The following is a 16404-nucleotide window of genomic DNA, read 5'->3' as shown; positions in this document are numbered from 1 at the left end:
GCAGCTAAATCAGGAGAGCGATGGTGGTGGGGTGTATTCAGCAAAAACTAAGACACACTCCACCTTTCCTTTACCTCCTGCTCCAGAGACTTTTTTTTTTTTTATCTCTTTAATCCTTTGGAATCTTTGAATGCTTTCTTATGAGCATTACCTATTATAATTATTAAAGAGATTAAAATTTAATCATATATACTTAACACTGAATTATATACTTTAAAAGGGTAAAGTGTTATGGTATGTGAATTATATCTGAGTAAAAATAAATAAGGGAAAAAAGAGGTGGAAAGCCATATGAACCCATTCATTTGTGTAAATAAACACTAAGTATCTAAAAAATATTCATAAGCCTACTTTGGTAGTTGCAAGAGTGAAACACACATAGATTATTCTTTCGGGAGTTTATAGAAATATGATAGAAATAGAAATATGATGTGTATTTAAGTAATTCTAATACCAGAAAAAAACGTGGTGTGTGTTACTAAGAGAGGTACAGACAAAATTCTGGGGAAAAGTAAAAGGAAAGAGTAATAATTCTAGCAGCAAATGCCTTCCTAAAGAAGGAATTTAGAAGAGAGGTGTTCGAGTGTTGATTGGTATTTGTGAATCAATGTAGATTGATTAGGTATGTTGGTAGATTTGATGGTGATGAGGCAGGGGAGCACCCATCTGATTGCTCACACTTCTTGGTGAGTATTAGGCAAGATTTCACCTGAGGCTGCATAGATTGGGATAGTGGAAAGAAGGGAGATACTAGGAAAGCATCCTTTGGAGAGTTGGAAAGTGTGCATCTTCGGAAATTTCAAGTGAGGATAATTTGTGTTTTTCTCGAGCCCCTTTCAGCTGCTAGATGTAAATGCAGAGTAGAAGAATAACTGGATATAGGAAGAGTTGGAATTTATGACCTAAGTATAACAAAGGGTTAACAGACTAGGGAATTTGAGAATGATGAAAAGAAAATGATGGTAGCAATGTTTTGGGGAAGTAATTTTCAAAACAACATCAGCATCACCTGAAAACTTGTTGGAAAGGCGAATTCTTGGTTCTAGACCTACTGAATCAGAAATTCTGGGGACAGGGCCTAATAGTCTTGTGTTTTTGAACAGGTCTTTCAGGAGATTCTGTAGTACACCAATATCTGAGACCCTCTGGTTTGGGAAATATAAAGTATTTACATAGTAAGTACTGTTGTGGGTAAGGGGCAGGAATGAGTGATGATGGGTAACAAAAAAGAAGCAGTGTCTGGAATAAACTCTACATGAGAGTGACATATTGTGTCAGTGGGGAATTCAAGTAAGTGAGCCTTGAGAGTAGGCTGTGCTGGCCAGAAAGGAATGTACTTAAAGGATTTTGGTGGTAGGACAGTTAAAAGAGACTCAGATGTTGTGTGGGTGGTCCATGTTGATGCCACTCTCACCAAAAATCATGATACAGGGCTACGAGTGGAGAAGAAACTTGTGAGGCCAGTACTGAAATCTCTATTGAATGAATAGTAACCAGAAATTGGACAGACAACTAAGTAAGAATTAGAGGATAGTACAGTCATTTCCTGCCCCTCTTTTCTTCCTCTCCCACTCCTCAGGCCCAGAGGTATCTAAAATATGAGAGAAAACAGCCTAGCCTCTGGATCTAAGCTGTAAGAAGGTTATACCTCATGTCTAGACTTAATTCTCAGGGCACAGAAAAAGAGTGTGGGAGGGCTGAGATGAGAGGATGATTGGGTCAAATTAGTGAATGTTACCACGTTAGTGTGGAGGTAAATGGCCAGGTATAAATAGGTCATCTGAAAGCCTTAGACTCCTTCTTGTTGCTGAAATAAGCAGAGAATTGAGACATGATGAGGCGAGGTGAAAAGCATTGTCTGACAAGATTAGAATCAGCACTTTTTTAGTAAACTGAAAAAGACAGTCATGGGGAAATGATGCATACCTACCTTAAACATTTTATTTCTAGTTGTACAATAATTCATCATATCCACTGAGCTTCCAGATTTTTTTTCTTACATAAACCACACCCATATTGTCATCTATGAATTCCAGGCCTTCAAGTAGAACCAGAACTAAAAGACACATATGAAGAAGCCCAAGGGCAGAATCTTTCTAGACTTTTACTTCTGTCTTATCCCTAATTTTTTATGGTTGTGTTACCCACACAACTTTTAAAATAACTCAGCCTTTGCTGGCTTTTTCCAAAGCATGAAGTTTTGTTTTTAATGCAACAACTCTCTTTTAGTATTTTATGTTTTGTTGCTTTATGTAATATTTGATTGAATTATATAATTACAATGACAGGCATAAACAGGTTTGGGAACAATCACATGTAACTTGTTATACATACAGTTCAACAAATAGGAAATGTGAGCCTATGCGAAGTCCCATATGTTCAATGTCCAGTGGGGCATGTATTTTATAGAAAGAATTTATAGGTCAATATGGCAAATTGGTGAATTCAAGTTCAGATTAGAGAGCTTACTTCATTGTTCTCCATGATGCTTAAAGGAAAGTCAGTGATGTGGCTGAGCTAGGTGAGATAAGTAATTGGTCTTTCCTGAGGTTCCCAGAGGTATGAAGCCAGAGTGAGGGGACTCACTTCTGAGGCAGAGGGTAGGTCACGTTGACAACATTGACATATGTAGAAATCCCTTATAAGTTCCATTGGCACATTTTCTTCTTTGTTCTTCCAAAAAGACTAATAAAATTATTTAAATTATGAAAATTATTTTATAATATATTAAATGTGATTAATAAGTAAACTTTCTGCAGGTTTCTATGATTTTTGTATCATTGCTTGATTTAATGGTAGTATGATACAATTCACTAGTATGTTAGCTCAAATCACTCCTATGAAATATGTGCAACTGTGATTTCTACTTTTCTAACTTTTAATTTTGGCTTTATGTCTTGCATGTAAAAAGAGGATTTCTCAGTGTACCAAATACATGAAAATACGTTTGAAAATTTTAATAATTTAAAAAATAGTTCTTAAGATGTTTGTATCTTGAGTAAAACATTTTTCTTTTAAAGATATCGATGTATTTTCCATGTGATGATATATTAGGCCATTCTTGCATTATTATAAAGAAATACTTAAGACTGAGTAATTTATATAGAAAAGAGATTTACTTGGCTCATGGTTCTACAAGCTTTACAGTAAACATGGTGCTGGCATCTGCCCAGCTTCTGGGGAGGCCTCGGGAATCTTACAATCATGGAAGAAGGCAAAGGGGGAGCAGCCACGTCACATGGCAAAAGCAAGAGCAAGCGAGAGAGAGAGAGTGCAGGGTGAGGTGCCACACACTTTTAAATGACTGTATGTTGTGTGAACTCACTATCATGAAGACAGGACCAAACCATGAAGGATCTGTCCCATGACCCAAACACACCCACCGGGCCTCACATCTAGCATTGGGGATTACAATTCAACATGAGATTTGCATGGGGACAGATATCCAAACTACATCATTCCTCCTCTGGCCCCTTCCAAATCTCATGTCCTTCTCACATTGCAAAATACAATCTTGCCTTCCCAATGATCCCTCAAAGTCTTAACTCATTCCAGCTTAACTCAAAAGTTCAAGGTCTCATATGAGACAAGGAAAATCCCTTCCACCTATGAGCCTGTAAAATAAAAATCAGTAGTTACTTCCAAGATACACGGGGGGTATAGACATTGGGTAAACAAATATTCCCATTCCAAAAGGGAGAAATCAGCCAAAAGAAAGGAAGAAAGGGGCTACAGGCCCCATGAAAGATTGAAACCCAGCAGGGCTGTAATTAAATCTTAAAGCTTCAAAATAATCTCCTTTGACTGCATGTTCCACATCCAGGGCACACTGCTGCAAGGGCTGGACTCCCAAGGCCTTGGACACCTTCACCTTTGTGGCTTTGCAGGGTTCAGTCCCCAGGGCTGCTGTCATGAGTTGAAGTTGGATGCCTATGGCTTTTCCAGGTGCAGAGTGCAAGCTGCCAATAGATCTACCATTTTAGGGTCTAGAGGATGGCGGCCCATTTTTCACAGCTCCACTAGGCAATAGAGGACTCTATTTGAGGGCTCCAACACCACATTTCCCCTTGGCACTGCCCTAGTAGGGGCTCTGTGTGAGGGCCCTGCCCCAGCAGCAGGCTTCTGTCAGGGCACCCAGGCTTTCTCACGCATCTTCCAAAATCTCGGCAGAGGCTGCCAAGCGTTCTTCACTTTTGCATTCTGCACACCTACAGCCTTAACACCATGTAGAAACCACCAAGTGTTATGCACCTTCTGGAGCTGTGGCCTGAGCTGTACCTAGGCAGGCCCCTTTGAGTCACAGCTGGAGCTGGAGTGGCCAGGATGTGGGGAGCAGTGTCTTGAGGTTGCACAGGGCAGTAGGCTCTGGGCTGGCCTACAAAACCATTCTATACTCCTAGGCCTTTGGGCCTGTGATGGGAAGACCTGTTGTGAAAGTCTCTGAAATTCCTTCAAGGCTTTTTTCCCATAGTCTTGGCTATTAGCACTTGGCTTCCTTTTAGTTATGCAAATTTCTCTAGCAAGTGGTTACTCCACAGCATGCTTGAATTCCTCTCCCAAAAAAAGCTTTTTCTTTGTCTGCCTCATGGCCAGGCTGCAAATTTTCCAAATTTTTATGCTCTGCCTCCCTTTTAAATATAAGCTCCAACTTTAAGTAATTCCTTTGCTTCCTCATCTGAGAATAAGCTGTTAAAAGCAGACAGACCACTTCTTGAATGCTTCATTGCTTAAAAGTTTCTTCTGCTGGATACTGTAGTAATCAGTCTCAAGCTCAAGCTTTCACAGACCCCTGGAACATGAACAGAAAGCAGCCAAGTTCTTTGCTAAGGCATAATACATGTGACCTTTGCTACAGTTCCCAATAAGTTCCTTATTTCTACCTGAGACCTCGGTGGTCGAGACTTCACTGTCCATATCACTATCAGCATTTTGATCACAACCATTTAGTCAGTCTCTTAAAAGTTCCAAATTTTCCTTGATCTTCCTGTCTTCTGAGCCCTCCAAATTCTTCCAACCTCTGCCCATTACACAGTTCCAAAGTCACTTCCACATTTTCGGGTATCTTTATAGCAATGCCCGCCCCCCCAGTATCAACTTTCTGTATTAGGCTGTTCTTGCCCTGCTCTGAAGAAATACCTGAGACTTGGTAATTTATAAAGAAAAGAGGTTCAATTAGCTTACTCTTGTGTAGGCTTTTCAGGAAGAGTGGCGCTGGCATCTGCTCAGCTTCTTTGGAGGCCTTAGGAAGCCTGCATTCATGGCAGAAGGCAAGGGAGAAGCAGACTCATCACATGGCAAAAGCAGGAGCAAGCAGTAGGAGAGTGGGTGGGGAGAGGTGCCTCACCCTTTTAAATGACCAAATTTCATGAGAACTCACATCCTGAAGATAGCACCAAACCTTGAGGGATCCGCCTCCATGATCCAAACATCTCCCACCATGCCCCACCTCCAGCACTGGGGATTACATTTCAACATAAGATTTGGGCAGGGACAAATATCCAAATTATATCAGATGGAAAATATGATGTATTTTTTGAGAATAAATTCAAGCTACTGCATAGAGGTTTAGAAGATTGTAAAGATAGTGGTAACCCATTACTTAAATGGTTGGCTGATACCATTATGTCTGTAAACATTGGAATTCACATGTTTTTAAATGTAAGTTCATTGTATCTTTCCACAAGTCCATGACCTGACTTTTAAAAATTAGGTTTGTAGATTATTCTTATCTAAATATGTCATCCTCTGCCCTATGAAAGAGAATATAGTTATTGCCTAAATTTTTCTGGAACTAATTAACCTTTAAGTGGATACCCTTGTGAGAGTTATTGATACGATTTGGCTGTGTCCCCACCCAAATCGCCTCTTGAATTGTAGCTCCTGTAATCCCCACATTTCATGGAAAGGACTCAGTGGGAGGTAATTGAATCATGGGGGCAGAATTTTCCCATGCTGTTCTTGTGACAGGGAGTAAGTCTTATAAGATCTGATGGTTTTGTAAAGGGTGGTTGCCCTGCACACTCTGTCTTGCCTGCCCTTGTGTAAGATATACCTTTGCTCCTCTTTTGCCTTCCACCATGATTGTGGGGCCTCCCCACCCATGTGGAACTCTTGAGTCCATTCAACCTCTTTTTATTTATAAATTATCCAGTCTTGTATATGTCTTTATAGCAGCATAGAACAGACTAATACAGTTATCCTTGTTTTTGAGTGTATAAACAATCTCCCAATAGGAAAATATAATTCTTTTTAGTTAAAAGAACCTTTTAATGTAATGGCATTTTAAATTCTCTGTAGTCAATGTACTTTGGCATATTGTACCAAAAAAAAAAAAAAAAGTAACACTAGGAACTAAAAGAGCTAAAGAACATAACTTAGATAATGGAAATCTTTACTACTCCATTCTTTCTTATGTAACTTGGCCTATATCACAATATGAATATGGCCTATAAGAGTATTGAGTAAGTCAACAGTTAATTTGTCCTACTTAGACTGGCTCTTGTCAGGAAGAATATGTTCCATATCCCTTTTATTTATGAAATTAATGTCTTTATAGTCCCATGCCAGCAAAAATTTGTCTTTATTATGAGCTGATACATTTTATTTTGTCAAACAGTTAAAATTTTCTAAAATGTTTACTATTTTGCCTTGGCTGCCAGGAATTTTAGAGCTAACTCGTAGTGTTTATACAGCTAAGGTTTTCATATAATTATCTTCATGTTCTACCCCTCTCTCTTATCAGTCTTTAATTTTTAATTTAGTAAGTCTATCAGGTGTTTTTTAGGATAATTATTATTAATTTCTTCTCAAAAGTTTACAGTAGATAAATTCAATAAATCCAGCAGACACTTATTTTACTGTTAATTCTATAATGCAAGTAATAGTGAAAAAGATAGCTTTTTGAGAAATTCCTAGGAAGTGCTTTGTTCAAATAGGAACTTAGTAGATGTATTTTATTAAGCATATGAAGTACTCATGTTTAGTCTTTTATTGCTAGTTAAAAGTTAGCATGAGGATAAATTGTCATTTCCAAAGCCTATATGTTTTTGTTTTGTGTGAGTCAGATTTAAAATTTAGGACTGGAAGCTGAGTGTCACATAATCTCTAAGATACCAATGCACGTAGAGTTCCGGCCTTGGCTGTCCTTAAATGTCTACAGAGAGTTGCAAACCTTTCAACTTCACTCTGGGGAAGAGATAGTATGTGTGAGATGACCAAAGTTTGCCCAGGGAATCTTTGAAGAAGATGATAGTTTGTCTGATAGATATTATAAAATGACTTTGAAAGGAGAGGGTATGCCTGCTTTGAGTCTAAAAAGGAAAGAAAGCCTTTTTCAGTTGTTCATATTGTTCTTTTATGCATAAGAAGGTTCCCTTATGCCTTTGTGCAACTTTTGAATGAATACAGTCCCTTGAAAATGCAAACTACTGCATAAAGGTTTAGAAGATTGTAAACACAGTGGTAGGTAGCTCATTACTTAAATAGTTGGCTGACATCATTATTTATGAAAACATTGGAATGTACTTTGTAAATGTAAGTTAAATATATCTTTTCATAAGACCATGACTTGACTTTTAAAATTAAGTTTGTGAATAGCTCTGACCTAGATATGTCATGTCCTGCCCTATGAAAGAGAATGTAGTTATTGCCTGATTTTTCTAGAACTGATTACCTTTTAAGTAGATGTCCTTGTCTTTCATTCCTTCCTTCTCATTATAACTGTTGGTCTTTGTTTATTTTACTGCTTATTAGTACGTTTACCGTGATAGCCAAAATAATGGTCCCCCTAAGGACATACATACACATCCTAGTTCCCAGAGCCTGTGAATATGTTACATTACATGGCAAAAGGAAATTAAGGTGCAGACTGAATTAAATGTGCTAATCAGTTTATCTTAATTAAAGAGATTATTCTGGATTTTCTGAGTGGAGCCAAGCTAGTCACAAGGGAGGCAAAGCAAAGGTCATAGTGAAGTAACATGAGAGGGACTTGACAAATCATTGTTCGCTTTGAAGACTGAGGAAGGGGGCCACCAGCCAGGGAATTAGGAGACCTCTAAAAGCTGCAAAAGACAAGGACATGATTTTTCCCTGGAGCCTCCAGGAAGGAACAGAGCTCTGCTGACACCTGTGATTTTTGACCCCCGGTGAGACACTTGTCAGATTCCTGACCTACAGAGCTGTGAGATAATAAATGTGTTTTGTTTTAAAGTCACTAACCTTGTGGTAATTTGTCATGGCTGCATCACAAACTAATATATTTATCAGTGTTTTAGAGAAAGGAAGATGAAAATCAAGGCAGTCTGTAAAGGACAAAATTTAGTGTGGGCTGAAGTCGCAGCTCTTGCTGAGAGGGAGATACAAGGCTGTCAGTGAATTTCAGCCCCTCCTCTTACTGTTTTCCATTAATCCAGATCATCTGCAATTGCCTGTTGCCAGTATAATGACTTGAAATAGGCTTCAGAACAATATACCTTTAGTTCAGTCGGCCTCCAGTCCACCCACTTGGCTATCACCGGAGTAATCTCTTCATAGAACAGATTTAATCCTGTTATTTCTCTTTAAACTCCACTTTGTGATTTCCCATTGCCTACAATACAAAGTCCATACATTCAAGTCCCCTCCATAACAGAAGTTTCTGCTATAGCCTTACATCATACTTCTCATTTGTATGCGTTCTTTTTTTATTTTTTAATTTTTTTGAGATGGAGTTTTGCTTTTGTTGCCCAGGCTGGAGTACAATGGCACGATCTTGGCTCACTGCAACCTCCGCCTCCCAGGTTCAAGCAGTTCTCCTGCCTCAGGCTCCTGAGTAGCTGGGATTATAGGCGCCCGCTACCATACCCAGCTAATTTTTTGTATTTTTGGTAGAGACGGGGTTTCACCATCTTGGCCAGGCTGGCTTTGAACTCCCGACCTCAGGTCATTTGCCCGCCTTGGCCTCCCAAAGTGCTGGGATTACAGGTGTGAGCCACTGTGATTGGCCCCTCATTTGTATGCATTCTATGTTCAACCAAGGTGAAGTACTTATGCCTGTGAACCCAGTGTACCATTTTGTACTTTGGTCCTTCAGATATGTCATTTCGGTGACCTCTAATGCCCTCCCCCATTGTCAGACCTGCTGGCAAACCTCTATGACAAGGCACAACTCAAACATTAATTCCCTGGAAAATCAAGGAATATTCTACAGCAAATAAATTGTTTGCTCTGTTCTTTATGCCTCACTGTTAATTGTACGTGTTGTGGTATTAAAATATTGTCTTTCCGTTTCCTTCTTTTAAATTAAACTATGAGCTTCTTGAGGGCAGCAACAGGATTCAATAACATATCTGTGGGATCTTAGTAATTCACATAGCTTATACACTAGGTACTTAATAAATAAATATTCAGTGTACAAGTGATTATGTTACCTAACCTGGCCAGAAGACACAGAAGTGCTATTAGAATGCAGGTTTCTGAATTCCAGGTCAGTTTTTGGTTGCATTCTGACTCTATAACTTAAGTACTGAAAATACTTTGCATAGCTATGTAACATTTTTCATTTTAAATAAAATTTAGACAACTTATTCTGTTTTATACCACTCTCTGTTCTATTCATTTAACACTTGTGATTTGATTGTTGTATTTTATTAAAAATGAAAGCATCAAAATAGCTTCTGTTTTAATTTTCCCCTGCCTCTATTTGGAAGAATTATTTTGCACAATGTAACTATTTTTATTCTTAAATTATTGTGAAGACTCTGAAACTTAGTAGCATGACACATGTCAAATTCTTTTGGCTTTAAATGTTTGAATTTTCTATCAATGTTTCTATTTTCTGCCTTTTTAGATTTGGTATTCATGTTAGTTTCTTAGTGATTACATGTAAGGTTTGACATTGCCATGCAGGTCTTTATGAAAATGTATATGGTAGAACTTGGAAACTATAAAACACTACACAAATGGAATGAATTGTTTTCATAATTTTTATCATCACTTTACACTCTGACTGCAAAACATTCGCAGTTTTCATGATGATGGGAATAATTCCACTGGGAATTTCTCTTTTTGCAATAGCTGTCAGAATTCAGTCTTAAAATGGTTGGCATGCTTTTTAGTGTGATCAGTAAAACACATCCTTCATGCTGCATAGTTAATTTATAGGTTTGATTTATTAATTTAAAAAAGGAAAACACTTTTTTTCAAGATGAATGAGTCCATATTGGTATTAAAATTTTACATAAGAACCATCATCATTAGTTTAAAAAATAGTAGACAGAGCCATTGGTTAATCAATGAGACTTAAACATATTAAAAACAGATTTGATTTTTGAAATATTATGAAGGTATTGATAAATATTCAGAAACTGTAGATTTTTAACTATGGAAATATCCAGCCTGATTTAGCATATTGCTTGGATGACCACTGTCTGATTTGAGTAAAGCTAACTTGTTTTAGAATGGCTTGAAAAACTGGGCAAAGCCATGGTTCAGAATGTGTCTTTAAGGTTTGAATTCTATTGCATTTCATCAGTGGCTCACCAGCAGTACTTTGCTTTCTTTGTTTTCAGGTTAACTTTAAAGTAATCAGCTGGTTTAGCTATTAATGTTTCCACCAGAAAAGAAATGTCTTGTGAGAAAGCTGTCATCCTTAAATGTGCCAGACATATCTTCCATTGTGCATCAACAAACTGGCATTATCTTTTTAAAGCCAGTCTCCAGTGAGTTCACTTAGCATGAAATGAGTCTACAGAGCCTAATCATACTAGAGACGTTAGCTCACCAGAGTACCCTTTTTCAGGAAACATAAATGATTCTCATGGACCTCATGTCAGTTTCTCATCTTTTTACACAATGCCAAATACATTCTGACACTGTCTTACTCATTGTGTCTTTTTTGAGGAGTTCCTTCACTTGTCCCAGATTTTTACCATTATATTACATTCTCCTACGGCAGCCTTTTAAGGACATTAATTCACAGTGTATGATGACTTCTGATTCATTCCATGGACTTGGAGTTTATGATAGTTTTAGTGAAACTACCAGCTGCCATTGTCCCTACTTGTGGGATGTGCATCACTTTGGAAGTCTTCAACCTTTTCTACTTGCTCAGGTGCCTCTTCTTGATTATCCAAACTCCAAAATAAATTTATTTGAACATAGTCTTTATATTGTGATCTTTTCAACAGCTTGCATTAATTCCCATGTTAATTTGATGTTATTACCGTAGCTATCCATATTATTTTTTTAAGTTGAATACATCATTTTCTATCAGAATAACCCTGTTTCTTTGGGTAACTATCAATAGCAATTGTTTTATTCATTGCTTTGCAGGTACTACAGTGCAACCATTCTGCAGATGTCTGGTGTTGAAGATGATAGACTTGCAATATGGCTGGCTTCAGTTACAGCCTTCACAAATTTCATTTTCACACTTGCGGGAGTCTGGCTTGTTGAGAAAGTGGGCCGCAGAAAGCTTACCTTTGGTAGTTTAGCAGGTAGGTGCCTGGATGAAGAATTCAATTATAAACTTTATTTCCTAATAACTTCAAGTTTAACCTTCAAAAATACAATACTTACACCACTTCTAATACTGATTTCTCAGCCAAACAACAAGAAAATTAGAGTCCTTCTAGACCAAAAAAGAAAAAAAAAAAGAGCTTTTAACAACTCTTACACTACGTGACTAGAAACTAGAATGTGAGTAGAAACAAACTGCAAGAATAATTTTGATCTACTGAGAGTAACATTTTTCTGTTATTTGAGTTCCACTCAAAAGTATAAAAGTGAAAAAAAAATTGTTTTCTGTTCTATCCTTTTTTGAAAAACTAAAACTTTGGATTCAGAAACTCACTTTTTAACATATGATATATTTTTAAATTTGGAATACAATGGAATTCAATTTGGAGCATTTTTTTTTCAAAGATCTTTCAACAGGAGAGTATTAGAACCATGTAATTTCTTCACAAAGCAGGGACAGACTCTTTCTGTGTTTGAAACAAGCCTAAGTTCAAGGGTAAATTCTGGTTGGTTAAATGTATTTTTATTGATAGTGAAATAAAGCAAAACCTTTTTTTTTTTTTTAATTCCCAAGTATCTTTTCTGTTTAAATTCTGCCCATTTTATTTATTATTTCACTATAACACAAGGACTGTTTCATTGATAGAATGAGACCCACATCTTTAACATTGTTTTTACATGGTTGCATGATGTAATTTTCTAATTTTTTTCAAATATACAAGTACATTCCTATGTACAATTAACTGCACTCTAATAACTCCTTTATAAGTTTATTTGGAGTGAGAATATATTTTTCCATTAAAATATAGTTTCCAGGGCAGTATTAACTAAATTCTATTTTAATCAAATTATATCTAAAACATTCATCTAATAGAACTATTTCAGGCGCTCATCCCAGATTTGATGAGAAAATACATTCTAAGTTCCAAACTCAGTTATCGGAAATACTTGCCCTCTCCTGGCCCTCATTCCAGAAGGAAGAGTAGAATGTTTTCACCTTCTTTTCTTGCCTAAGCAGTGGGAGCCCTTGAATCCAATAATGTGTGCTGAACTGCAGTATCAGTGTTTGAAGGAAAGGTGAGAGATTGTCTGATTAAGGGGCAAAGGTGATTGCCTACAGCCAGGATACAATACTGAACTAAGACAGTAGGTAAATGAATAAAAATGAGGGACAAGTAAGGGTTTCAAAACCATGTTTATAAACCTGTTGAAGAAACCAGAGATATTTAGCCTAGAGAACAGACTAAAGACAGAAGCCTACCAGGTATCTTATTTTAGCAGATAGTAGATGTTATGAGGACACAGATTTTTACTTAATACAAGAGAAATATTCCCAATAATCAGAGCTATCCAGCAATGAAGTGGGGTGTCTCGTTAGGATAGTAAACTCTCAACAAAAGGATAGATTACCATCAGGCAGTGAAGTGTTAAAAATAAATTCCCACAGTGGGCTGGAAATTGGATTTGCTGACCCTTGATTTTCAGATGAAGGCTAAGAAGAGATAATAGCTGCTTTTAAATATTTTTAATGGATGACACCCTTCTTTTTAAATAGAACTCCAGTATATTACTACCTCAAGAAGTCTATTTTTTTAAATAGAACTTAATTGCTGCTTCAATTTGGGATTTGGCCTTTGAGATCTGGGAAAAACTGACTAAACATTATTTCTAGCAACCTGTATTCCTTCATTTGGTATTCCAATAAAACACTTTCTTATCAGTTCTGTAGGATTTTTGAGCCCTTATCGATGTAGAGCCCCAGACTGTTTGGATTTGAATAGCGTGACTTTAGGCAAGGTTCTCTTTCCTTATGTGTGAATGGGGATTAATTATCATCCCTACTTCACAGAGATGTAATGAGGATTTAACACATTTACAGATGTATAGGATTTCAAATACTACCTGACACAGAGAGTAAAGGGCTCAGAGCATTTTAGCTGTCACAGCATTATTGTTACCAAAGAGTGAGCCTTTGTTGTTTAAACCTTACTGCAAAAGCAGCCTCCATCATCATAGTCTAGGAACCTTCCTGAACTCTTCTGGCCTATGTCGTGTTCCCCTCTCAGTGTAAGTCTTCTGCCCAAGGATTCCCAGAGCCCATCCCTGACTGTTAAGAAGAAGTATTAAGACAATTCCTTGGGAAGCACCAAGGGATTTCAGGGTCTCCTTCTCATGAGCAACCTATAGGCGCTTTTCTTTCCTGCCTCGTTCTCTTTGCAGCTGAAACCCACCAAGGCCTCAGTTCTGTCCACTACAAACACTGTACAGTGATTTCTCCAGCTTGAGAGACACAGTCTATTTGATTTCCTTATTATGTGGCCAATTAAAGTAATACAGTGGATATTACAATGGTTTGAGAAGTAGAAGTCCTGGTTTCTTGTCACAAGCCTCACCAGTCTCCTCTGTTACCTGTACACATAGTAATTGGTGCCATTCATGTGGTTCTTGAGTTTCGATGATTAAATAGGTCCTACTAGAAGATAATGACCAATGGACCTTTACACCTTCAGAAGAAGATGTACCACTTAACAACCTTGTAACATATTAGTATTACTCCAGTGTGACCCTCACTCACAATAGACTTTTCTTTCACATTCCTATACTGATTGATTCTATGTTAGTTGTATTTTTATTTCGGTGTGTTTTTGTTTTATTCATTTATATGTAGGTATATACTTGATATTTTAATAGTACTAAGTATTAACATACTGTTCTATGTTAAATTTCTTAAATTGGCTATAGCCTAGAATTTTTAACCTTTGATTCAATATTATTCCCTGTTTTGTGTTTTTATTATCATTTATTTTATTATATTGGACTAAGAATAGTGAAAAATGTTATATCAAGATGATTTTTTGTTAGATATTCATTCTTTTAAGATGACTACAAATAAAAACTATGTAAGCCTGGGCAAAGGAACTCTTTATACAAAGAAATACAAAATATGTAGTCCATGAGTAATTTTAAATGTAGGACATTTTTGGTAGTCGGACTTTTTGTTTTTGTTTTTTGTTTTTTTTTTTTGGGGGGACTGAGTCTCCCTCTGTTGCCCAGACTGGAGTGAAGCGGCATGATCTCGGCTCATGGCAAGCTCCGCCTCCCGGGTTCACACCATTTTCCTGCCTCAGCCTTCTGGTAGCTGGGACTATAGGCGCCACCACCACACCCGGCTAATTTTTTGTATTTTTAGTAGAGACAGGGTTTCACCGTGTTAGCCAGGATGGTCTCGATCTCCTGACCTCGTGATCCACCCGCCTCGGCCTCCCAAAGAGCTGGGATTACAGGCGTGAGCCACTGCACCCAGCCATCTTTTTGTATTTTCAAAGCTTGTTCAGAGAACTGGAACTTTTCTGGTAAATATTACAAATTTAGTGACAACTTCTTGATTCTTTTAATATTGGAATATTTATATTTTTGTAGCTTTATTGGTAATGAATCAGAAAGCCAGAAAGATTGTGTTTTTCCCCCTCATGTTTTGGTAGTGTATATTTCTGAAAACTTCACTCACAGACTGTCTTCATCACAATTGCCAAGGGTACTTATTTTAAAACGTGGATTATTGGGCCTTAACCCAGATCTACTAACTTAGAATTTCTGAAAATGAGGCTTGAAATATGTGCACTTTAGACAGGTTCCCTAGGTGATACTTACGCACACAAAGTGTGAGAACTACTGCTCTAGTAGAGTCATGGGAAGGGAAATTATTTTCGTTTCTCTCAGTATTTACTGTACCTAAGCAAAACACTGTACCTGGTACTGATTATTATATCAGATATTTTTAATAATGCTATTTATTCAGCACTCTTCACTTCCTGTGGAGAATATTTTTATTTTCAAAATTATATCAAAATTTCAAAATCTAACACTGTATTTGGTTAAGACAGACTCTTCTCTTGAAACATAAAGAACATGCCAAAACTATACAGTACACCAGATAAAATTCTTTCATCCAAAGCCTTCTTGTATTAGACTCAAATCCAGGTTGTAATAATGAATAACTTTACAATAACCAGATTGTTTTTAAATACTAACAAATGATTGATAAAACATCTGTAACTTACTAAATATAAGGAAAAAGGTAATTCAAATCATTTTATGCTTTAATAGTGTATATGAGCAGATGATAGGACTAAGTGATTACTTAAAAATTTATTTTATAAATAAAGTCATTTAAGATACCATTTCCTTCTTGTAAGGAGCTTATCATGTCATAGGGGTTTTAGCCCTGTCTTGGCATCATAACCACTTGTGGAACTCTTTAAAACTCAGATATTTTGTACCGATCTTCTGGAGACTGATTCAGAGGTTGAGGTACATCCAGGCATTTGCTTCCAACAGGAAGCCAGGATTCAGAACCATCACTATCTGTAATAACAAAAGTAAGAGTGTAATGCTGGCTTTTAAAAATATTTTCCTACAAAATGGGCCAAAATAAAAATAAATTTGGCATAAGAAGAGTTAACTTTTGCCTATTTAGGAATTTTGTATATCCAGAATAGTTTATTTCAATAGTTTATTTCTCATAATTTTTAGGTTGATTGGACTTGTTAAGAGATAGATGTAGAGTCATATTATCCATATTGCAGAACTCTCGTTTAGGATAGTTATACCATACTAACCTCATGACTTTAATTGGATTGTCTTAACAGTTTTTTCGTTTTTTTCAAAAATAGCCAACATTGCAAAAATGTATAGTATGGTGGTCCATCCATTCAACCAATATTTATTTCAGTCTTTATATGCCAGGCACTAGAATTGAACTTTACTGGGTATGCCTAGGCATATCATCTTAGAGTTTATCATTTTCATGGAGATAGGTTATTTAATGAGTGTTATGAAAGAAGAGACTCATCTTGCCTTCACATCTTAATATATCAAAGTTTCCTGATTTAAAAAAAATCTTAC

The 16404-nt window shown here is 36.8% G+C and overlaps 1 protein-coding gene across 1 annotated transcript in view; it reads left to right on the top strand.

The window, feature by feature from the left end:
• Positions 1 to 16404, top strand: part of SLC2A13 (solute carrier family 2 member 13) — a 383993-nt gene that overhangs the window by 254903 nt on the left and 112686 nt on the right. Inside the window, exon 5 of the mRNA XM_008002866.3 lies at positions 11314 to 11477. Coding sequence (XP_008001057.1) covers positions 11314 to 11477 — 164 coding nt within the window. The remainder of the gene's footprint in view (positions 1 to 11313; positions 11478 to 16404) is intronic.

This window comes from Chlorocebus sabaeus, chromosome 11, assembly GCF_047675955.1.
Source record: "Chlorocebus sabaeus isolate Y175 chromosome 11, mChlSab1.0.hap1, whole genome shotgun sequence".
Classification (NCBI taxonomy): Eukaryota; Metazoa; Chordata; class Mammalia; order Primates; family Cercopithecidae; genus Chlorocebus; species Chlorocebus sabaeus.
Note: the sequence above shows the minus strand (reverse complement) of the source record. Positions and strands in the feature narration are given on the sequence as shown.